The 24,977-nt window shown below is 40.1% G+C and overlaps 1 protein-coding gene across 1 annotated transcript in view; it reads right to left on the bottom strand.

The window, feature by feature from the left end:
• Nucleotides 1-15,945: 15,945 nt before the first annotated feature.
• The window catches only part of EDIL3 (EGF like repeats and discoidin domains 3), a 269,430-nt gene continuing 260,398 nt past the window's right edge, over nucleotides 15,946-24,977 (bottom strand). The window contains exon 11 of the mRNA XM_050913442.1: nucleotides 15,946-19,775. Within this exon, the coding sequence (XP_050769399.1) occupies nucleotides 19,626-19,775 (150 nt within the window). The 3' untranslated portion in view covers nucleotides 15,946-19,625. The remainder of the gene's footprint in view (nucleotides 19,776-24,977) is intronic.

Below are 24,977 nucleotides of genomic sequence, written 5' to 3'. Positions count from 1 at the left end.
CCAACATTTACTAACGTGCATGAGAGCTGTTAAAATGTCTAGATTTTTGGTTCATCCTTCATCAGGACTAAGATGAAGATGGTTTTACAGAAAAGTATACAGATTTTACAGCATTGTTATTGACACACTTAAGCGTTGCAATAGGTTTGCGGAAGTTCAATAGCCTGGCACATCACAAGTTTTCACCTAGGCAGTAAACGTGTAAGCAAACACCCACAAGATCTTTCAGCTCCCCCAGTCCCTCCTCTGTACCTGAAAAAAGTGATGCCACATGTTATGATGAGCTCCAGCAGAAAATAGAAGCCATCCTGCTAATCCTTCCCAGCCATTTCTTACTGTCAGTTAATATTTTTCTGTCACTCATCTATGGTGGACAAGAAACTCAGCTAGGATGGTTAGTGCTGAAGTTTTTGTAAGTGAATTTACTGACCCTTTATGAAGTCCAATTTTCGTCTGGGAATAACAGTATACTGCGGCTGCCTCTACGACCTTCTCTTGTGCCCAAGCGAAATGCAGCGTAGGCTGATGGGATGCCTCCCATTGGCAAACCCGAATAAAGGTGCAGGCATGCAAACAATCCTCTTGCTTGAGCACACAAAGTCAGCGTGGCTGTCTGCACCTGAGAAGTGCAGGTTCGTGTGTATACTCACCCTGAGACGTGGAGGTTACCAGAAGCAAGCCCTACAGTGCCAACTCTGGCAATCCTGCTGCCTAGAGGAGGGCAGTAGTGCCCTTACTTATTCCGCAAGGGAGTTACGGTGTCAGAGTGTCAGTAATTGAGATTTTAAGGGTAACCACTTTAAATATAGTCTTTAAATACAAATATATGAAAACTATGTGCTGACAGCAGAGTGGTGCTTTGCATGCAATTAGGAGCTGTGTCTCAAGAGGGAAGCGGTCTTCACATTTTTGTATTAAATCTATATAAAAAGAAAAGGATTCTCAGAAAACAACTTATTAAAAGACTTGTACCAAGTTGAAGTAAATACAGTTTGTGATTGCAACTGATTTGTGCATGCAGGACCCTTTATCTTTTTATTGCTGAGGCTAAATACGCACTGGCATTTTTGGAATCTTGTCTAGCATGCAGGAAAAAATACTGAAAGAAAGATGCTCCTTTTGATAATGGAAAATAAAAAGCATGTGAAAAAGAATATAAAGATGTAAATGACATGCAAACTAAGGAAGTGAATGAACTGGAGAGCCACATCTTTTACCCTTAGGTCATAGACTCCCTGATTATCTCTGGTATAATTTTAGTGGTAAACCCGTGGATCCAAATGAATCTGTATCATTACTGTTGTTCAAAATCCCACTATATTGGAATTCCAGCATTCCCCTCGTCCCCTTAATTTTTATTTTTCTCTGCCTCTAGCTGCCTAGAGTTCTAAATTGTATACTTATTTCCCCAAAAGATTTTAAAAGCATAATATATTCATATAAAAGGAGATCATATTGACAATTGAAAGGATCTCTTGAATTGCATCTCTTCTAGTAGTCTCTTTCAAGTTGTGCTACATTATTTCTTTGTCAAAGAATAAGTAGTGCGTAGTATGTGCTCTGAGCTCATTGTCTTTAGGGACTGGAGAGTATAAAGAGGAGTGAACACTAATATCATAAAGATTTCAAGATAAAACATATTTAGCAATTATCCTCAGAATTACTTGGAAAAGATCAAGCAAAACTAATCAATTTTCCAAATCCGAAATGCAATCTCACTAACCAGTAGCAAACAAACAAAAACCTGCCTCTATTCTTCCCTCTGCTACCCACACAGACGTTTTCCATCTAGATGTTCTTGTCAGGAAAAGGGAAGTATCAGAAGGTTTCCCGGCTCATATCAGCATAACATCAAAGTAATGCAATTGAAGCCTGTTCAGGTGACGCTGGTGTAAAACTGATCCAAGTTAAGGGACTATCAAAATCAATACTTTTAAAACACTGGAAGAAGCTCTGTTTTCACTAACCCGATGCCAGCGGCTCTGCAGTGCCACCATGGGATATTGACAGGTACACACCAGTCCCAGGCTCCCACAGCTTTCACAGTAACTCGATTACAATATCATATTTCTTTCGAGCTAATAGAAGTTCCTACAGCTGATATTTTAAGAACTCCACATGCAGCTGGAATCTTGCAGCCACACGGGCAGTAGATGTGTGTCAGGATCCTGCATTATGCATGAAGGTCACTTCTTTTTGCCTGTGCTGGAGAAGGCCATTGTACTTTGGGGGTGGTTTGTCACCGAGTTCAGCGTGACAGTGTTGTCAGCAGCCTGACAATTTGCCTCCCAGAGCCTGCTGTTTTGAAGACTCTGTGCTAACCCAAGGCGTGCGAAAAGGCAGAGGTGACGAATCTAGATGTTAATACGGATATTTTTGAAGGAAGGTCTTGTAAAGAACAAACATACTTGTTTTGCAGGGACTAACCTTGAGCTGCTCTGTCTTTATACAGCCTGTTTAAACAAGATTTATAGTCTCACCATTTGTAGGTAACTATATGTGGACAATACTGTGTGTATAAAGTTAAGTGCATTGAAGCTATACATTTCAAAAACTTCTGATAATTAGGAAAAGTCTGAAGGTGGAAATACATTGTCTAAAACAGCTAAGTTGGCCAGAGAGAGTAATTAAAACTTTGCATGCTTAATACTATTTAAAAAAACAGTTTCATGGGTTGTACATCAAAGGTGACATGTGTCTATCAGTCTGAACTCTCCTCAAATTTAGAATCCACAGATCTTTCAGACAACTGTGATATTCAATAAATTGGTATCTGTTTTGATTGTCCTTCTGACTTTGCAACCTATTCACTCCCTTTCCTTGATGAAGTTTGCCTTTGTACTAAACTTTTTTAGCATGAAAGAATATACTTCTGCCTTCTTGGAAAAGAAAAAGGGAAGAAAAAATGTCATAATAACATGAAACACAACTCTCCACCCTTTTTTAAAACACTCTTTTTCATACTAGATTGCATATGTTTGAAATGGCTTGGCTTAAGTCTCTATTATGTTAGTTAAATCATGTTATAAACCCCACTGAATTAACAGTCTCCTATACATTTGTTCAATGACTTGAACTGAGTGCAGGTTTTGAGGAAGCAGTTGTCCATTATTGCGCTTCCTGGATCAATACTGTTTTGAAGGAGTCACTAAGTTAATTTATGCTTTTAGTCGCATAGTGCTTGTTCAGTCTGGCAGCTGTGAAGAAGGTCAACGGAGGTAAAGCTGCGTTTCTTAAGATGTAGTAGTTCTGAGAAATTCCAGTCACTTTAATTACTAGCAGTCCAAGCTAAGCATAGTGGCAGCCTGCCTTGTGCTTCAGAGACAGTGCCTGACCGTGCAATGTGCCTTGGGAAAATGAAACACATTCTCCAGTTTGTGTACTTGGAGGGCTGAAGTGGCAGTCACCTGGGATGTAGTTGGCTTTACCTTTGCATGAAATCCTTTGAAGTAAAACAGATTAACTGCCTTTTGTCAATAATTATGCTTGCTACGTAAATTAATCACCAAATGGGTCTGCTGATGCACAGAACATCATATGGCATTTTTCTTACCAAAAGGAGCCCGATGCAGCTGCACATCTGCCCTCGGCAGAGCAAAGGAGCTGCCTGCCCTGTGTGGGTTGAGTTTTGGTCTTCCTCTTGGAGTGACGTTTGTGTTCTCCCCAAAACCAAACCTACAGATTGGTACCATGGCCAATAAAGACTTCACTTCCAGTTATACGCACCGATCTCCGTACCTGGGACTTGTCATGCCCACACGGTCTAATCAGTCTTGGTGCTGAGAACATTTTCCTAATGACCAGCCTACAGTTTTGTTTGCTTAATAAATCCCTATTTGCCTGAGAGTCCCACAGCCTTCGCAAATTGTTCATTTTATAACAGATGTGTTTCTGACCCTGCCTCCCCCTGAGTTTATACGTGTATTTGTGAAAGTGCGAGTGTGCATGAAAACGTTAAGCAAATGATGCTAGACATTTTCTACACTTTGAAGGGAAATGTTTTCAGCTGGCCATGTGGGAATGCTTCAATATTTCATAAAAAAAAGTGTGTAAGATTTGAAATAATGAAGATTAATACATGCTGACAGTTTCTAACAGTTTCTAACATGGGTTAAGCTTCTCTTCTGAGGAGGTTTGTTCCTTGTGACTCCAGAACAATGAATGGTGAAAAGAAGGTAAATAGTCAAAAATAAACCTGTAAAATATGCACTCCATTATTATTTAGGCAGAGCTTGAGTTTAGTGAAACGGGATAACCCTTGGTTATATTAAAACATATTTGAAACAAGTGGAAGAGTTCATGTTGAAACCTAGCTCAGGTGTATGAATCTTGTGAGATTTCCTTTCTGTCAAATCTGAGAAGCCAAGGACATATAAACCCAATAAATATACATTAACTATTTTTTTACCAACATATATTAACTATTTTTTAAACTTTATGTTCATTTTTACAGGGGAATTACATGTCCTTAAATGTAAGCCCTGGTTACTTCTGTTTGTTATGTCTCAGAGCACATTAAGGAGAACAGCCCTAACGCCTGAAGATGAGAAACCTCCACTCCCTGCAAAAAAGAGATAGGTGGTCTCTATGGTAACTTCCTAAAAGAGTGTATCATATTGTTTTAAGCCACTATAGTTATTCCAGACTCAAGCAGAAGTACAATGGGTGATCGTAGCACAAGAGAAACTTTCATTACTACACTGAAGAAAGCTGTGAGCTGGCGATGTGTTTCCAGTTGAGACGCCAGTTTGAATCACAGTTAGCAAATAGACAAGAATATGGATCCAAGTTGCTGAATATCGACCTGGTCATGATCTTACTGGTCAGATGGGACTCTCACCTTCCTTCCCTTGGTAAGAAGCCAGGGAAATAAATTTAGCCAGGATTGCTCATTTTAAAGGGCAATGACATTATTTCCACAGAATAAGGAATCCATGGAGATGTTTTGCAGAAAAAAAATTTGTCACATCTGTATCACCACCCCATTATTTCAAATACTTTCTCCAAAGGAAGCTCCAGTATTTTTAGGTGATATATCCAGACTCAGACACCTCTGAAAATGTATGCAATTAAGAATTATTATTAGAAGGGGGAAATAATAATTTGAATTTTAAAAAGTTTTTTCCCTGAGTTTCCTACTATTAATGATGCAGAACTTATGCTAATAGAAATTAAGCATGAGAAAACCGTAGCTTTTGAGTGCTTTTGGTCATGTATAGGCTATTTCTTCTATTTTTTTCAAATAATGAGTATAATTTTATAAGCTGCATTTCACATACCTTATAAAGAACAAAATACTTCCTCGATTAGAAACTTGAACTACAAGAAGGCTAAGGTGTTCAGCATTCATTGCCTTCCTTCAGGCTGCAAGGGTAAGGCATAACCTCTCTCCTGATGGTAATTGTTTGCTGCATTTATCACATTCATTTTCCCTCTCTCTCAAAATATGGCTGCAGAAGGATGGAAGAAAAGGAATGGCTTCAATAAGAGGGATGGAGTAAGCCTTATCCTCAAATATCATATGGCATTCCACAAAACTGTAAGAGTGATCCTCTGAATAAATAGTGTCAGCTGTCTGCATAATATTTGACTAGCAAATGTTAGACTTTATGAATTTAAAACTGCATCACTGAAAGTACATGGAAGATCTGAATTAGATCCACATTTAATTTTTGATTAATGCATTTGAATGATGCATTAGTTCTAGGCAATATCCTCAGGAAAAAAATATGGTTATGGTGATACCTAGTAATTCCACTTCCTCACTTCCCACTTACTTGGATTAAGATCAACAAACACTTTTTAGGGACCACAGTATATTAAAGCACTTCAGTACATAATGAATATGAGACAGCACACAAGTCCTATGCAAGCTAATGGAATTTGAACAGAAAACAAAACAGGACAAAACAAACCACTGTATCAACAGATGAACACAGAGCTGAAGTCACTGCAGAGGATGGTGGAAGAAAACTGTATGTCTTTGAGGGACTCCTAGGTCTGGCAAAAATCCTGAGCTAAATAATGTACAAGTAGAGAAAGGCTGAATATTGTTGTCTTTGAATTTGATGGTGAACTCCAAGCATAATGGACACCTACAGATGTGCAAAATACGCACTTGGCTATATTGCAGAATCAGATGAGTTTTAGATGATGAATCACACTTCACCTGTGTATGCATATGAGAGCAAGGCAGGTACCACAGTGCACTGGAGGAATAACTCATGTGTCCTTCTTCCTCATCTGAAGGGCTGGATCCTGCTCACAGCTTCACTGACACCAGGAGACTTATTTTGCAGTAAGTCCTGATGGTTGTCCTTTGGGTCTCCCCAGTGTCACTAGGGTGCTCCATTTGCAGCCCTCTGCAGACCTTCCAGTGAGAAGGGGGAGTCAGATACCTCCAGGGCAGATTTCCCTCTTTCCTCTGCCACGGCTACTGGGGAGGGTTAGGATAAGGTTCATGAGGGTGTCTCCATCCTCCCTGCTGGCTGTCAGGTCAGTCGCACACCTACATGTGCTGTGCTGCATGGTGTGGTGGCAACGACAGGGCTGTGCCACAGGGGGAAAGGCAGCATCAAAGCTGTAGGGCCGCGGAAAGAAAACCTGCAAAGTTTCTGCTGAGTAACTGCTTTCTCTGAGCACAGCTTGTGGCCAGTCCTCTTTGGTTTGCAAACAAATCTGATGCTTTTCTTTGTGTCTTTTGCTCTCACCTTTTATTTAGTGCCTGGTTTTTAAGTATTCACAGAGCAAAACAAAACAGTGGTTTTCTAGGTAAATAAGCAAAGTAACATGGAACATATTAGCATGTACTGATTTTTCATTATACTGAAAATTAACTCTGTGGTCTTTGTGTTTCATTGTCAGCTGCAAGGAATAATTAACATCGGACAAAGAATGAATGCCATTATACGGAGCAGTACAGCTGAGATTTCTTGTCTCATTTGCAATTATGCCTGAAGGTAACAGGATCACATAGCAGGCTGAGATCCTGCATAATCAGTTAAGAGAGTTTAATGTAACAGGAATAGAAAAAGGTTATGGTGAAGACTTAGGCAAAGATGCCAGTCATGCAGCTGCTTCTGCATATTACAGTCTGTGTAGCAGTGCCATTCAAATCTGTGCACCTACCCATGATTAAAGTCGATCACACATGCACACATGTGCAGGGGTGTCCTGCCCTTATAACACCTGAGGAGAGCACAGAGAAAAGGTACCTCTTACAGCTTTGTTCCTCCTGATTGTGCAAATATGTCTCAAATTCTGGCTTGCATTTTCAGGTACTGCTTTTCTCTTCCTCCTCCTGTGCCCCCCACCCCACCCCCCAGCTTCAATTTAATAAAGGCTGAGGATTAGTATTCATGGGTATGATCTTTCCTGTTCTTAAAGTAACTAATTCCACTGCATGCGATCAGATGGTCTCAAGATGAAAACAGATGAAGAAGAAGCCCCTGTGAAATAGTTAAGATGTGTATTAAAACAACATTGACATTCAAAATCATTTTAGCCAGAATTGTGTCATATGAGTTAGTCTTTCAACCAGGTAGGTTATAAAATTAATCTTAATTTAATTAATTTAATTAAGGGTAATTTAACTGTTCAGAGCCAGACCATGCTTAGAAGATATCTTAGAGACTAGAAGACCTGCAGAGTCACAGATGTGCTGGGGGGTAAGTTCAGATGAAGATCTACCCTTTTCCCCTCCAGTCCCTCTATAATGAATATTTAGTCCCAATAAATTGGATAAAAAATTATAAAAACAAATTCTATACTGCCTAGACTTGGAGCACCATTTTTGAACGGGAGGTGCTGACTCTGTCTATGCTGTTTCTGGCAGTGATGCTTATAGTTCATATAGCCTCATGGTTTGAATAGCTGCATTCAGGGGCCAGGCCAAATCCCCTCTTCCCCTTCCACCTTTATTTCAGTTTCTGTGTGCTCCAGACTGGGGAAAGAAGGGCAAGCCAACACCACGGCAAGCGTCAGGGACACAGAAGCAAAGTGGGAGCTGGAGTCACCTTCCAACATGACTTTATCAGCATTGCTTACCTGGTCCTAAAAACTGTGCCAGGAGTCCTACTGATGACAGCTCAATTACTGCTGTGCAACCAGGGAAGTGTAGTTGAAACCTTGCCTTTTCCAGTGCTGAAGGGCAAGCACAAGGGTCTGTGCAAGATCCACCGGGATTGGGGGCTGGTCCCATCAACATTTTTACTGTAGAGCTAGAGAGGAGGACCCTTATTTGGGGGGGATAATGAATGAAAAAAGGGGTGTTCATCAAAGTGCCCCTCCCCAGCACAGCCCAAGGTATAAATTCCCTGGTTTAAAGCCATGTTACACTGGCCAGGAAGAACCAGTCCAGGCTGTCTTGAGACAGTAACTGAATGCTAATTTCCTGTTCTTCAGTCAAAACACTGCTTTGCTGCATTTCAGGAGATGATCTGGGCTGCAAAAGTGTCAATACATTCAGTTGATTCACTGTGACATTGGAATACAACCAAAAGGATCACCGGTATATACAGAGGGCTCAAAATAAGATAAAAAGGTAGCTATGACAGAGTCCTCAGTAATTTACTAACAAACTGTGTACCAATGGAGATTTTTCACAAGACACACAATGCAAGATGATTTCACAGTCACTCATGAGAGATATCAGGTAAGAACTAAGTAGTGTTCATTTGAGCCCTGGTAATATTGAGCTGTTGCCTGGGTGCCTGAAAGGAGCATGGCACCCATCAGAAAGCACATTACCAGTCGTACTGGAACACTACTGGCACATTTCACTCTCCTTCAACTTAAACAAGTCCTTACTTCTGTGAAGAGGTTGCTTGAATTCAACGTGTTAACTCATATGACTATTTTCTGGGCTGTTGGCATCAAGGATTTCTCAAGCAGCCCTTCTGTTTGGTACGATGAGGATGGTAGACCGGTACCATACATCTCGTCGTGGACTTCCAGCAGCTCGTTATCTGACTTTGGGAACATTAGTTCATTCAGGCAGTCTAAATGCACTGCAGACATTAATCTGAATAGAATGTAACCCATTGGAGAAGAAATTAACCACAAATGCATTTTTTGCAGGCCATAGGAATGCTTGTGGTAGAGGCTAGGGAAAAGATTGCTAAATGTTTAAAAATATCCAAACCGTTTTAGTTGAAGTGCAGTCTTTTATACCATGAAGGGATTAACTGAGACATGTTTACCGAGCCATTCCTGTTACCCACTGTGTGTTTACAGGTGTAAACTGTGCATGCCATTCAGTCAGCTCAGCAGTTGCACTGGGACCGGACACATTTTCCTTCACCACATCACACCTAGCTCCTGGGCTGCTCTGGTTTGGAAGTCTGGTTTTAGACTCCCAGAAATATTTGCGGAATGTGACCGTTACAGTTAAACATGTTCTTAGTGAAAAGCCATTTGTGAATAGATGGTCTCATTCCCATAGCTAAACAACACTTTCTATTACAGCTCAGAAACTGGAAAGAAATGGAAAGGTGGAGCAGCCAATGCAAGTGGTGAGTGACATGTGCTATATATGTGTGTTATATAAATATTGGGTCAGATTCTTCTGGAAGCCCCTTTGACTCCTATCTGGAAATTGAATATCTTTATGAACAAGAAAACCTTCTTACTTATTCCGGTCACCGGTCAGTGATGGCTTTTTTAATAAAATACTTGCAAATCACTCAGTAAAGGGAAAAATGGCTTGAAAACACAGAAGCGCTTCTGACTTTCAAATAATGTTGCCTGTTCCCATGTGAAGAAAACTCCATTTCTGTATGACCCTCTAAGCCAAGATAGTTAAACACACCAGGAACATAAATAAAATACCCACAAAGCAGTGCTGCCCCTGCCATCCCCACTTGTTTCTCTTAAACGGAAGAAAATTGTATCAGCATACGTAAAATGAACAGCTAGATTAGGTTGACGAATTTAATTAGTATCCTTGAAATGCTAGTTCTAAAATGTTAAAGAGTAAGAAAATTAGAAAAAAAAGACTAATCACACCGCTGAATATACAGGTCTGGAGCCACAGCTGGTATAAACTGACAGCTACAAATCAGATACTAATCTGGTTTGCAGGCTCCTGTCTGTGGGAGCTTGCTGAGGCTTCAACCATAAGGAAGCCCCTCCAATTTCAGTGATATGCTTGCTCCGCTTTAGCCTGCCAAGGAGAGAGGATGAAGCCCTGACAGATGCTCGCACTGCCTTGACCTAAGGCTTTGCCCTGACTTGCACCACACTGTTGACAGGCCCGTACTGAGATGCTTGGATGCCTTACCCCACTGACTGCCTTGGGAAGCATGGAGTGGCTGTAGGGATGGGTTGTGCAAGGTTGTTGGCTTGGGCGCTACACTGGAAGAAATTGTGGCTCTTCAACAGTGCAGCAGAGGACCTTTCATCCTGTTGACATGGTAATTTCCAGCATGACTTCTGCAAAATTTCACACTGTACTTGTTGAAATGGAGGTTATTTTTTTTCCTTTGCATCCTCTGAAGGAAGGACCAGAGGGGTCAGCTTAAAAAAAAAGAGATGAATTTTGGAGAAACACCAAGGACAGTGTGCTGCAAGTTCAATATGGTTCATATACATTAACTGCCTTTCTATATAGTCTTGTTCATCTGGTCCCAGGCAGCCCTCCTAGCCCAAAGCCCCTGTCCTCCTCTTTATCCTTTCCCAAATTATTTCCTCATTCTGGTCTACAGTTTTCCTTTCTCTTTGGTAGTTTTTATTCTCTTCACACTCAAAGCAGAGGACTTCATCCCTCACACAGGCTGGGTCTCAATGGCAGCATTTGTGAAACCCAGCTCTCATCTTCAGTTCATAGATCAGTGCATTTTTCAGCCTTGGGAGTATAGACCTGGTGCTGCTCATTTATTTCCTATATCAGTGGTGCAAGAACAGGCATCTTGAAATACTATAAAAGAAAAAGGTACTGTGCAGGTATATGTATCTTCAATCTATCTGTATGCTTGGGAAAAATAGGGTAGATTTTCATGGGGCACACCCCTGCAATGAAGGCTACTCAATGCCAAATTGAGCCTAAAGTAGAAAGTAGCACATCATATTTCAGTTTTGGGATTTTTAAACTTCAGGAAAAATTATACAGACCTTCATGTAGAGAACTTACTATAGACCATGCCACTAGTCTTGCTTCTCACTTCCATTTAGACAGAAAAGGTTGTACTGGATGTGTTTACTGAGCAGTCAGACTCACCTCCATGCCCAGTAATATCATAGAACAGATCCTCCTGGAAGATATGTTGAAACATATGGAAGACATATGGGAGGTGATTAGAGACAGCCAACATGGCTTCACCAAGGGCAAACCATGGCTGACTAAATGAGTGCCCTTCTATGATGGAGTGACAGCATCAGTGGACAAAGGAAGAGCTATGGATATCATCCACCTGGACTTCTGTAAGGCCTTTGATGCAGTCCCCCACAACATTCTTGCCACTAAAGAAGAAATGGGTTTGATGGGTGGACTGTTAGATGGATAAGGAATTGGCTGGATGGCCATGTCCAAAGAGTTACAGTCAATGGCTCAATGTCCGAGTGGAAACCAGTAACCACTGGTGTCCCTCAAAGGTCCATACTGGAACCTATTTAATATCTTCATCAGTGACATAGACAGTGGGGTTTAGCGCACCCTCAGCAAGTTTGCAGATGACACCAAGCTGAGTGGTGCAGTTGATATGCTTGAGGGAAGGGATGCCATCCAGAGGGACCTTGACAGGCTGGAGGAGTGGGCCAATGTGAATATCATGAAGTTCAACAAGGCCAAGTGCAAGGTCCTGCACCTGGGTTGGGGCAATCCCCAATATCAATACAGGCTGGGGGATGAATGGGTTGAGAGCAGCCCTGCAGAGAAGGATTGGGGATACTGGTGGATGAAAAACTGGACATGAGCCAGCAATGTGTGCTTGCAGCCCAGAAAGCCAACCATATCCTGGGCTGCATCAAAAGAATCATGGCCGGCAGGTCAAGGGAGGGGATTCTCCCCCTCTACTCTGTTCTTGTAAGACCCCAACTCGACTACTGCATCTAACTCTTGTCCCCAGTGCAAGAAAGACATGGACCTATTAGAGTGGGTCCTCCTCCACAGGAGGGCCATGAGAATGTTCAGAGGGCTGGAGCACCTCTCCTATGAAGAAAGGCTGAGGGAGTTGGAGTTATTTAGCCCAGAGAAGAGAAGGCTCTGGGGAGACCTTATTATGGCCTTTCAATACTTAAAGGGGGCTTATAAAACAGATGGAGAGAGACATGTAGTCCTGTAGTGACTGGACAAGGGGCAATGGTTTTGAACTGAAAGAGGGTAGATTTAGATTGGACATAAGGAAGAAATTTTTTATGATGAGGGTGGTGAGACACTGTAACATGTTGTCCAGAGAAGCTGTAGACGCTCCCATCACTGGAAGTGTTCAAGTTCAGGTTGGATGGGGCTCTGAGCAACCTGATCTATTTGTAAGGTGTCCCTGCCCATGGCAGGGGGGTTGAGCTAGATGACATTTGAAGGTCTCTTCCAACCCAAACCATTCTATGATTCTATGATTCTGTGTATATGTAACAGGAAATTAATCCCAAAATTATACAACACCTACAAATCCTGGAAACAGAAACAGGACCTCTGACAGGTATGGTTCCATAAAACAAATCCTAATTTCTCCAGTCTGTTCTGCAAGAAATGGAAGAAAATAGTGAGTGAAGGGGCAATATACTCAAACCATCACTGATCTTACCCACATCAAAAGGTTCACTAGAAAGGGAATTAACTCGTAGGCTCGTCGTCTCCTGATGCACACTGGATTTACCTGGGCAGTTCTATAAATATTAGAGAGCTACAGGTATTGCAACAACATGGAAAGTGTAATCACCCTTCTGCTTGCTCTTTGCCCTCTCTATTCCCATACCTATTTAAAGCAAAGTGGATGACACCGGCCTGTAGAAAACAGACACACACACACACACACACAAATAGATATATATACACACCATATCCACATAAGCAATGCATGGTTTAATTGCTTATTCAAAAATTCTCCATCAGTGCCTGCTCTAATGAAGCTGTGAACCTGTTATAGTAACATGAGTCACATGTAGTAACGGAATTTCTCCAAGTCAAAAATAGTAAAGGCAACACTGTTCAAGAGAAAAATAGGACAGATGTAAAAAGTGAGTAAAGACAATTCAGACCAAGTATTTTTCTATACAATTCAGTGTACATAATTCTAGACCCCAGATATGATTTATGTTTTGTGTTTAAAGTTGTGGTGGGTTGACCCCAAACATCATCTAAGCCCCACAAGCTGCTGGCTCACTCTCTTCCACCAGCGGGACAGGGTAGAGAATAGGAAGACCAATAGTGAGAAAGCTTGTGGGTTGAGATAAAAACAGTTAAATGAGTGAAAGAAAGAGGGGGAAAACCCTCCCCCAGAGCCACCAAGTGATGCAAAGGCAATCAGTCACCACTTCCCACAAGCAGACCGATGCCCAGCCAAGTCTCTGAGCAATGGCTACCTTCCCCTAAAGTCCCTTCCCAGCAGTGAAGAAAGGTAAATCCATCCCAGCCAGACCTAGTACAAAAGTCCATAGTGTGTTGGTCCATAATGTCTACATCATATTGTCTGACACTTTCATAAGAATGTGCTGTATCACTTTTTAAGGGGCCTTTGATCTTGCTTCAATGGATCGCATATATATTTTATGCCCAACAGTCTGTACTTAATTGTATTTATTGTGGTCAAGGCGATACAATACATTTCTCTACAGCTCCTACTGACCTCTTGAAGCATCCCAGAAAACCAATATATTTCAAGATGTTCATTTAATCTGCTTTTGATTTTCCAGTCTGATGCAAATGTTTAGTGACCTTTCCTACCATCTTTTGAGGGCTGATATCCTTCATCTAGTCATGTGGCCATGAGAAATGTGCCTACTGACCTAACATCTGACGTGCAACCACAGATAACCACAATGCATTAGCTTGTAAACCAGCGAGAAAGCAGCATCAGAAGCATTACCGTGATGAACAGACTGTGCTCTGACCATTCTCCTCATTTGCTGTGCCTCGCCTGTGTTTCACTAGGTTATTTGTGCTTCCCATACGTTGCCATACATGTGGAGCCTACTTCTAAATTGATTATATCAAAACACAACTGGTATTGTTACTAACATATACTGGTAAAATATATTTTGCTGCACTCTTAGCAAGCTAAATTGTGAGACCAAGACACGTTTCCATGTTCTTATGTTCAGAGGTGTTTAAATATATATATTTACAGCTCCCCAAATGCTGATACTGATATGTATCATTGAAAGATAATTTGCGATAAATGCAGTTATAAAGCTACGCAACAAAGACTTATGCAAGTCTGCCTTTTGTTTTTCATTCTTAATCTAAAGCAGTCTTTGCATCCTAAAGTGTATTTCACTATTAAGAAAATTATGCAAATTTAAAAAAAGAGAATAAGTAGTTTGTATCAGCAAAATTATCTTCTGTTTTGTCCTATTTTATTTTATAACGCTGAGTGATCACAGGTCACTTAGTGATCACGAAGTGAACAGGTTAACATCCTGTTACTTGAATCTAAGGTACAAAGTAAGTGTCATTGTATTTACCACAGAAGTATCAGAGACTACATATTTCATAATGATGTTGAGTGTTGATATGCATGTTAATCCCTTGAGCTCATTAGCAACAGGTATGAGAGGATGGACATTGATAAATAGTTGCTATTCTGAAGAGAGTTACTCATTATTTTCTCCAATTGTCTTCATTAGAGTTCCTGGGGATCTACATTATGAAGAATGAGAGGAAAAATCACTTTTCATTTCTTCAGGAACAGGCCTCGTGTTTCATGAAAGAGGTGCCATTTATAATTAAAAGTCAGAAAGACTCAAGATGTGTATTTTCAGAAATTTATGATTGAAGTGCTAATATTCAGCCATCATTCACCACAAGTAATCCTCTTTTTGCGTGCACCATTATATTCTCATTTTTATGACTGGTAGAGATATGTAATCAGAAAAAACTGCAACATCAATTCTCTGACTTTTCTCTTGAAAGACGATACGCTGTTAGTGTTCAGACCACACGTTTGGCAGACAAGGTACCTGTCATCAGTGCATACTCATGGATGGTTTTTATCTCTAAAAGACCATTTTTGGTGAAAGGACACAAGCTGAAATGGATAGGAAACAAAAGCATGCATATCTATGGGTTTATTCTGGATCACTAAGGAGTAAACCACCGAAGCTCCATCTCTCAAAAGTACACAAAACTTTAAAATTTTTTTTAAACTCATCGTTTAAAATCGGGAGCGAATGGCTTTTTTGTGCACTACTTTAACCTCTAGGCTTCTTCAGAAATTGAAATGATAGTTAAATAAACTAAGAAATTTTGGGGAGCAGGCTGTACAGCAAATAAAGTGAAGAGAGGCAAGGGTGTGAGCAAGCACTGGTCCTGCTTTGGTATCTCTGCTGGAAGCCTCATAACGGGTCTGCGCTGCAACCATTGTTTTATCTTTTCGGAAATTCATTTGCCTATGCGGGAGTGGAGAAGAGAGGATAAGGACTGATAAATATCCCAAGAAATTTGACTTAAAGGAAATGAAATTGTCAGTTCACATTTCTGGTGCTCATTCAGAGAGCAGCAAGATAGAACAATATTTTTAGACTCATTCAAACCTTTGCTTTTTTATCTGAAAGAACAAAGGGAACACATTGAAGGGAGCGCAGCACCACAGTTGATTTTGCCAGAAATATACTTACCTACCACAAAAACCCTGCGAATGAATCCAGGAAAATGCCACATCATATATCTGCTCCGCATTTGCTGCCACTGAGGCTGAGATAAGTTGTATCTCCTTCAAGGAATCGCAATACAAGTGCTTCAAAAATGACTTCATTTTTCAAAAGTTTTATTGTTAAGTTTGAAGACTAGACAAGGTCATACTGATTTTACATCGTTCTACATGATTTAAGTATATACAAAACCATTTGAATATTACACAGCTTTAAAGGTTGCAAAGGTCATTGCGTCCGAGATACTGACACATCAGAAGCCAGCACTGAATATTATAGTTCATATTTGTTGTATAGCAAAGATACACTCATTTAGTATCCTTAGTCTTCAAAACTGACACTAATTTGTATGCAGCCATTCCAAAAGAGAAAGTCAACCTCAAAACCAGAGCCAGTTAACGTGATAAGCCCTTAACAGAACACAGATAAAACGGAGCCTTGTGCCAGTGCTTTATTTCCTAGGCTATAAACGTAGCACATTACAGAGCTACAGAAAGGTGAAGTCTGCCTACAAATACTTAACTGGTTCAGGGTGAAATTTAATTAGGAGAACATTTTCAATCTTGTTCAATGACATTATTACAATTAATACAGAAGTCAAGGATCATTTCAGAGTGTTTCTCCATCCTCTCTTAAAGGGACATATCCTGTCCTGCGCTTATTTCTGGTTTTGGCATGCCAGTTGCTTTCACTGGGAGAGTACAGTCATGTTAATTTATAACTTGTCCCTTATGTCAATGGTGTTCGCCAAGACAAGAAAATAAAATTAAAGGGAAAAAAATTAATCCTAGACCATAATCTGATTCTCATCTGTTTTGTTAAATCTGAAGTATTCCACAGAAATGAAGAGTTATTTCAGACTTATACTACTGACACTGGGAGCAGAATTTGGTACTATGGCTGCACAATGCCATTTTAAGAAAGCTTCTTGGTAGCTAAGGCATAATTTCATTAGAAAAAGCCCCAGTATGTTGGTTGAAATTGTAAGAGCATCACAGATATGATTCTTTTATGAGTTATCACAATGTATGGAACTTTCTTTGCAGGTTGTGAAGACTGCTGGCAGATGAAAGCCGACACAGGACATAAGGATGAAAATACTCAACTCTAAATTAATACAAAATAAAATCACTATGTTAGGTATCATGACAATGCGATTTTTATATGCAGATGAATGGATAACAATTAAATTACTAAACCAAGAAAGACCAATTTAAAACTAAAATTGAAGTTGCAAAAGATGAATAAGATGAAAAAAATCACTTAAGAACACAGAAAAAAATATTTCAAAAGAACATTAAAACAAGTTGGTAAACCAGGGAGCCTGATTTTCTGAAATGGCCTTCCATTTTTTGGGTACAGTCGACTAGTGAAATAGCTACATGCTATTCTTCATATATGTAACTAAGTTCAGGGTCAGTTGCTCTCCCACAACAAGAAAATGGTTTTGGACCTCTTTAAATATTGTGTGTAGCCTAAAGATAGAAATTGTTTGTTTGTTTGTTTGTTTGTTTTTTTGTAGAGCCTAAAGTGCAAAAAATGGGCAGTAGGTAATTTAGGAATACACTTGTCCTCCACTATTCAGAATTTTTTTGCTCTTTAGAAGTACCATCATGATTGACTTTCTCTTTAAAATCGCTCACTATGCTTGAAGACCACTCCATATATACATCATTAAGGAATGCTGTTAACACAGTTACAGACAAGACAGTAACAGTCTAGTGGCTTTTGTTATGCAGCACAAAGTAAAAAATAAAGAACAAACTTAGCAGTGTTGCACAGGACCTCAACATTTCTTACACATACTTTTACCTTTACAAGACTCTTCTTTAGAAGTCTTTAAATGTCTAAGCCTTATAAAATAAATACTTGTATAAATACAGTTTAAGGATCATTTTATAGAGGCAGGGTGTTCTGTTTGTTAAAATGTGACAGTTTAAGTGACACTATCAGAAAACCGCCACCAATATATCCCCAATTCTTGTATGTAAAATTCCTGGCTGCTATTCTAGAGTCTTTCACAGTTCAATGGATAATATATTTTGTCTGTGGTGGAGAATGTGTGATTAAATGCAGGTTTTTGAAATCCAAACCATTTTGTTTCCAAAGTAAACTTTGCCCTTCGCAGACTGTGGGCCAACTAGCTGTTTGCCTGGGAAGCAGTGCCCAGGGTCATACTTCAGCGTTTCGGTCAGAATGTAACGGTGACAAAAAATAAGTTCAGTGACATTTGCTAAAACATGCAGCTGTATATATATATATCTCTATCTCCACATCAGCATGTTATGAAATTAAAAGGGTGGCAGTAATCCCAAATGCTGTTATTTCAGGTAACAGATAAAATGTTCCCTCTCTCCTTGTCCCAGGATTTTTTTAGACTTAGGTGCTACTCTAACATAGTCATAGAGCACTTTATTCCAAGGAAACGCAGAGTGCTCTACAAAGGTTGGTATCATTATCTCCATCATCAGGGGAAACTGAGGGACAGGGGAGAATGTCCTCCCTACTGCTCCACTTTTCCTCCTAAAACCTAATGTTTAAACTGGGGTCCTCGCTGGCTATCATGTTATTAAAACAACATAGCGTGTATGATGCATTTCTGTAGATGAGGCATGATGAAAATCAGCCTCCTCGTGGCTCACTGGCATATGTCTGAAAAGACCTAGTTGGGAGTGGAGGGTGCCAAGGGCCCAGGTTTGATGAACTCCTACGACACCTCTTGCCTTCACGCCTGGGAGGAAGGCTGTGACTGCCATCATAAGAAGAGCCTACCGAGGGTTTCCTGGCAGTAAGGGAGTCATTCCTCCTGTGTGTCTTTTAGCACCTGATTCCTTCACCCCCCATTTACCTCCTCACAGAAATTAAGGAGGTTTCCGAAAGAAGTAATTGGGCAGGCAGCTCCATCTATGGTTGTGTGCTCACCCCTGGGCAAGTCACGAAACGGGCTCAGGATTTCTGATGCGCTGTGTGCCTTTACCTGTGTGGGTACTTAAGATGAGATACCACAAGTACCCTGGCGTCTCATCTCAGCCTCCTTGAAAAAGCGCATCTCAAGCAGAATTAATAGACTTTGGCAAATTCATTAACTTCATAATATACTGATAGCAGATTTTGTTCCATAAGCAAACAGGTCACCTCTTTCAAGGAAAATAACATTAGTGGTGATACTGAACAGAAAAGATGGAGGTCATGTCTATAGCATGCAAAATAGAGAAGGAAAATGGGGTTAGTTAGGAAAATTCTTTAGGTGCATGGACTCTGCTGTTCAGATGAAAGTGATGAAAGGTAGCTTGTAATATCACAGGTACTGTGTTTTACAGTACCATAGAGAATCTTCCAAAATATATGTCATAAATACTGACAGTGTTTGATAGGCACAATTACTATAATGCAGTCATCCCCAAGTAAACTTATTGCTAAAAGCTGCAGTATCACTTTTTGCAAGTAAGATGACAGTATGATTTATGGAGAACTCGTCAGCCCAATGTTTCTAAAGCTGCAAATGAGCTTTGTCCTGCTATTTCTCTTCCCTTGTAAAAAGGATGCTGCTGTTTTTCCCTAACACGTTTCAACTAGTGTGAACAACTCAAAGGAAAACTAGAAAGATAATTCCACAGCAGAAGGGACAACACTAACAGATTTCAAGGACAAAATCGGATTGGATCATTTAAAGGGCAGGCTTAGACCTCCTTGCGAAAGACAGTTAGCGGCCTACCATAAAATGAGCACTTGTTCATGAAAAACCCACTCAGCATCCTACAGGCTTTGCACAGTTTCTTCTACGGAGGGACTTCTAGCTACACCGAGAGCTGTGATCCACCTCAGTCCTCCGCTGCGCAGCCCAGCAGCTCCGACCGCAGGGTGATCCTGCCGTACCACGACCACGGGATGATGCGGACGTACCGGGTGTAGATCGGAGGGTCGATGACGTTCTTACGGTGCGTGTCGTTGTCAAAATTTCCCTGGAACACCTGAAGGGCAAGTAATGAGAAGATTTAAGACTGCGTGGCTTAAGGAACAGCTGTGGTACACCCCTGTTATCCCTGGGCATCTCTCCGTGCTGAATTTTGATCATCTGGGCACCCAACTGATGCTGCAAAAAACACCTGCCTTTGCTAAGACCTCGGGATTTCATTGCATGCCAGGGACCTTGGAGCTGGGTATGAGCGTGGCATGCTCAGCCCCGGTGCAGATTTAGCCTTCAATTCAAAGCTTAATCTGCTGTTCTGCCAATACCCAGAGCCCTGCTCTAAAAGTTACATAAAAATCATTAACATTTAAAAAATTAAATGTCTTTACACTTGGCATTTGTATCATGTCAAATTAATCCCAGGAGATCCTGTTATTGTTTCCAACAAAATAATATTAATAATTAAAGTTAAGAATTTTTATTGTATCACTTATGAATGCAGCTTGGATGCAACTACATAAACCCTTGTAAAGTTAGTGATTATCAAGCATACTATCTTCCTCTGACAAACGCAAGTCAGCATATGAATTAAGGGCATCGGTTTGTGATCAAATTAAAAAATCCTAGCACAGTATAGTGCATGTTATGATGTTATTTCCACTAGTATGGGTTAACCAATACATAAGTGAGTTCCCAAACTTCTGTCTGTCTTAAAACAACGCTGGATTTTTCCCCTGGCAGCCGTTATTTAAATTCAAAGGCCATGGCACCACTTTTTGGCAAAATGATCAGATTATTCTCTTGGGATATTTTCGGTTTTTACGGGAAATATTAATTCTCTTCAAATGTCAGCCAATTCACTTTTCATTTGTAAAAACTGAATTTGATGGCTTTTAGACTTGAATGAGTTTCGTTTGCGTCATGCAGAGAAGGAATATGGACCTCCTGAAGAAGTGCTTATATGACTGAATTAGTGCAGAATGGCAAGTTTCCTAGAAGTTCATAGGAAGAATGTCAGAGGTTGAATTCAGAACAGGCTGATCTACTATTTTAGCCCTTAAGCTGGTTCTTTCGTGACATGTTTACAAAGCACTATATGAAAATCTTCACTTCTTGGTCTCTATGCTGTACTTTTTCTTTCAATTTCGAAAGCTGCTCTCAAGTGCTATCAATTTGGCATCTCGAACAGAACATGTATCCTCCACAAATGATGCTCTTTCACAAGTGATAAATTTCCCTGCTTGTCTGGCATCTCACTAACACAGAGATGGGAGCATTAGAGCACCTACGAGTTAAGATAGATGGATAAAATTGCAGACAGACTGACCACAGAAACAACAGTGTTGTGAGTCTAAGAAAAAAATGTGTTTATCACAGGAAAAACTGTTTGTTGCCCAAGTACAGTGTTGATTACATAAATCAGCTGGAGCTTGGGCTAACAAGATTGTGCCTGAATTTGAGTTTCATTTGTGGCAATATAGCATGCAATAAAAGACAGTAAGCTCATTATTAAAATTACAGAATGGCACCCCATAATGTACAATATGCAGCTAGGAAAGCTTAAATGTAAATTTTTTTCATTTGATTTCTTGTGCATGCATGCAATATGTCTGTTGATATTTTTTACCAAGCCAGATGATAAGGAATGCAGAACTGCAGACAATTCTTGCTGCAGTACTCCTGGAAAATTATTTTACTCTCTCTTATTTTCTCTATGGAAGATGTATTTCAGAGATAACATTTAAATGAAGGTTTAGAACAAAAAATGTTGTTTACCAGAAGAACCCACTACAGCACCAGTATTTGTATCTGCATATAGCTATGCAAAATAAATAAAATTATGTGATGCAAACCAAGCAACAAATACAGCTGAAGAAGGTAGGATTATGTCATTTACTTAGAGCAGGAAAACAAGCATTAAATTTTGTTTCTAACTCACACATGATTTCATTAGCACTTGAAGTCAAACACGTACATGATTTCATTAGCACTTGAAGTCAAACTCATCTGTTTCAGAGGCTGATTTATGCAAATCTGAAATTCACCTTCCCTCAAAATTCAAGATCCAGTTTCAAGAAATTAACTAAATGTGCTAGATGAGAAAAAGGATTTTAGGGAAATAAATTTATCAGAAAGTGAGGGAACCTTTGTCAGCATCCACAAACGTGACCTGCATGAAATATAACATTCTAAGAGCAAATTTACTGGTTTTTTTTTGCTGTGGACCCATGGCTAATTTCTTATGGGAAAAATATATTCTTTGTCACTCTTCATTTTACTTCAGCCTAAGTTCACTAATGGAGTCAAGAAACTTGGAAAGAGCAGGGAGGACAAAAGACAAAAACTGTACATCTGACTTATCAGTACAAAAAACCTATTTCTGTAGCCAAAAGTAATTTTTCTTTAATTACCTGTTGCTTTATGCCCAAACAGTCAATACTAAATGAACCACCTAAGCAATTAAAAGCTCTTGAAGAGCCGGCACCCTCATACTGTAAATTATCACTCCTCACATTTGTGTCTGAGAAGTTTGTTTCAGTGTACAACATCTCTGAAGACTGTAACGTTTATTAGCATTCAAGAAGCTGATGTTGGAGTTATAATACACAGCTCTAAGTTTTTTCAGATTAAAAAAAATGCCCAATGACAATAAAACCCAAGTTGATCAGTGGTCAAGGAATAAAGAGCAGAGTGTAAGTTATTAACGTGTCAGTGCATAAAGCCAGTGCCTATCTTCATTTTGAGTTCTGGGTGGGTGCAGATCTGGTCCTGCCTTATCTCAAGCAGCAAATACACAGAGTGAAGCAGCAAGATGGCCACAAGCACGGAAGAACGTCCTTTTGCAAATTATTAAATGGACTAAGTCTCTTCAGCCTGAAAGGAGATATGATAGATGTCTATAAAATCATAAGTGGCATGGAGAAAATCAGTAGTGGGCAATATTGCACTGTCCCCTTACCAGAGCCACAAGGGGACAAGGAATGATAGCAGGTTTGTCCTGAGCCACCTAAAGGTCACGGTTCCCCATATAACACATAATTAAACTGTGGCACACCTTCCACAGCCTTTAACTACTGTTAAAGATCAGATAAATTGTTAGCGGCAAAATCACCAGGGGCTATTAAAGATACACACAGAAGAAAGCCGGAGGCTGGGAAAGTACACTAAGGAAGAATAACAGCCCTACATTTTTTTCTTCTCTAGTCATCTGCTACAGGATGCTCCCTCCCTTGGACAGAGCTTCAGCCTCCCCGGCCCAGTGGCTCCCATGTTACAAGGTGCCTCTGTTGGTAAAAGTGGACTGAAGCTCCTGCTTTTTGACAATCCTGTTGCAGAATGTTAAAGATTTTACAGTGGATATATCTATTTATGTCAGTCTGCATACTTAAAAGGTGTAACTTGCTAAAACATTTACTCAGCAGCTTCAGCAAGTTTACACATACACACCCCACACACATATGTGTAGCTCCTCTGTAGCTTAGTCTCTTACAGCTGCTATTAAAATAAAAAAGTAGAAAATGCATGCTGTTGCACTTTTAAGTATGATAACTAATTTTATGATCAGCTCGTGCAAAAGAAAATGAAAACCTGGAAAATATGTACTGATATTCTCTGACAAAAAGATTTCTGAAATATAAACAAGTCTTGTTTATAATTGTGTCCAACAAGCAATTTGGATGTCTCGCCTTCAACCATTCACTGAGATTTTTCAATAGAACTAAGTGTTTTATTGCATAAGCAGCAAATCCGAGTAACGACAATGTAAGTTGATTCATATTTTAAAAAGAAAACTATTGTATGTTTTATGACAGAATGCTTTAGAAGAAGAATCTGAAGAATAGCAGCTTGGGAAAAGTGGAATTTTTTGCCCAGGTTTTAGGGCATATCAACAGGACTCATTAAGAGGTGGCTGCAGTGGGTAAGATTGTTTGTGGTGCTGTGTCAATGGGTGTGTATGGAGGATGAAAATTCAGGGACTCTGATTCTCCACAGAGAATCTTTCTGGATCTCATGTCTTGCAGAAACTTAAGTGACATGAAAAGTCTGCATCAGCCATAGCATTATTGGTTCCTGCTATTTCTGATAATGGCTGAGAGTCAAGACTTCAATAGTCAAGCCTTTAATAGTCAAGCCTCAGATGGTGAAGTCACTATGTTGTCTGCTGTACCTTAACCATATTTTTTATTCTGAGCAGAATATTTTAAACGTTATTTCATGGAGCAGTTAATCCTGCTTATATTAGAGGCAAATTATTTTAAAAGAATAGCTAGACCTGGCTTCTGTTTGGAGTTTGCTTCAGTGCAGAACACCTCAGTGTTCGGACAAATAAAGGGGGCACTGTTCACTTAAAATCTAAAAAGAAGCTGCATGAAAAGCAATTTTTGACAGCCATATTCCTGTATTTTGGAAACTTTTTTTTTCTTTATTACTATTCATTGAAGAAGACTTGCTTAAGCAAGAAAGGGAATTTGCAGATTTGAACAGCCAAGGACTTTCATCTTAAGCCAAGGCCTTTTCAGCTTCCCATGCTCTGCCAGCAAGCAGGTGTGCAAGAAGCTGGGAGGGAGCATGGCCGGGGCAGCTGACCCCAACTAGCCACAGGAGTATTCCATACCATGGTACCTCATGCCCAGGGAGGGGAGTTGGCCGGGAGGGGTGGATTGCTGCTGGGGCATCGGTCAGCAGGGGGTGAGCAATTGCATTGTGCATCACTGGGTTTTTTTTCCTTTCCCCCCTTTTTTTTTGTTATATTCCTTTTCATTACTATTATTATTAGTAGTATTAGTATTATTATATTTCATTATTATTATTGTTAATTTTATATTTTACTTTAGTTATTAAACTGTTCTTATCTCAACCCATGAGTTCTGCCTTCTTTCCCGATTCTCTTCCCCATCCCACCGGGAGCAGGGGGAAGGGAACGGGGAGCGAGGGAGCGGCTGTGTGGTGCTTGGCTTCTGACTGGGGTTAAACCACGACACCTTTTCACCATGAAGAGTTACAAGCGAACAACACTAGGTAAAAGATGGTGAAAGATGTCTTGATTTCTCACCAGAAGTAGAGCTACTGTTTACAGGCATACTCCATCCCTTGGAAGATGCTTTCCACTATAAAAGACTGGGGAGGGTTTTTTTTTTAACATACATGTATACATATGTAAACACATGTATGTGTGTGTGTGTGCACATATGTTTTTGGAGTGATTAAGAGGAGAAAAAAGACATTCTTTCTTTTCAGTTGGTATACATAAAGTCTCTGGGTG

Source organism: Gymnogyps californianus, chromosome Z (genome assembly GCF_018139145.2).
Source record: "Gymnogyps californianus isolate 813 chromosome Z, ASM1813914v2, whole genome shotgun sequence".
NCBI lineage: Eukaryota > Metazoa > Chordata > Aves > Accipitriformes > Cathartidae > Gymnogyps > Gymnogyps californianus.
The sequence above is the reverse complement of the archived record's forward strand: the minus strand, read 5'-3'. Positions and strand labels throughout refer to the sequence as shown.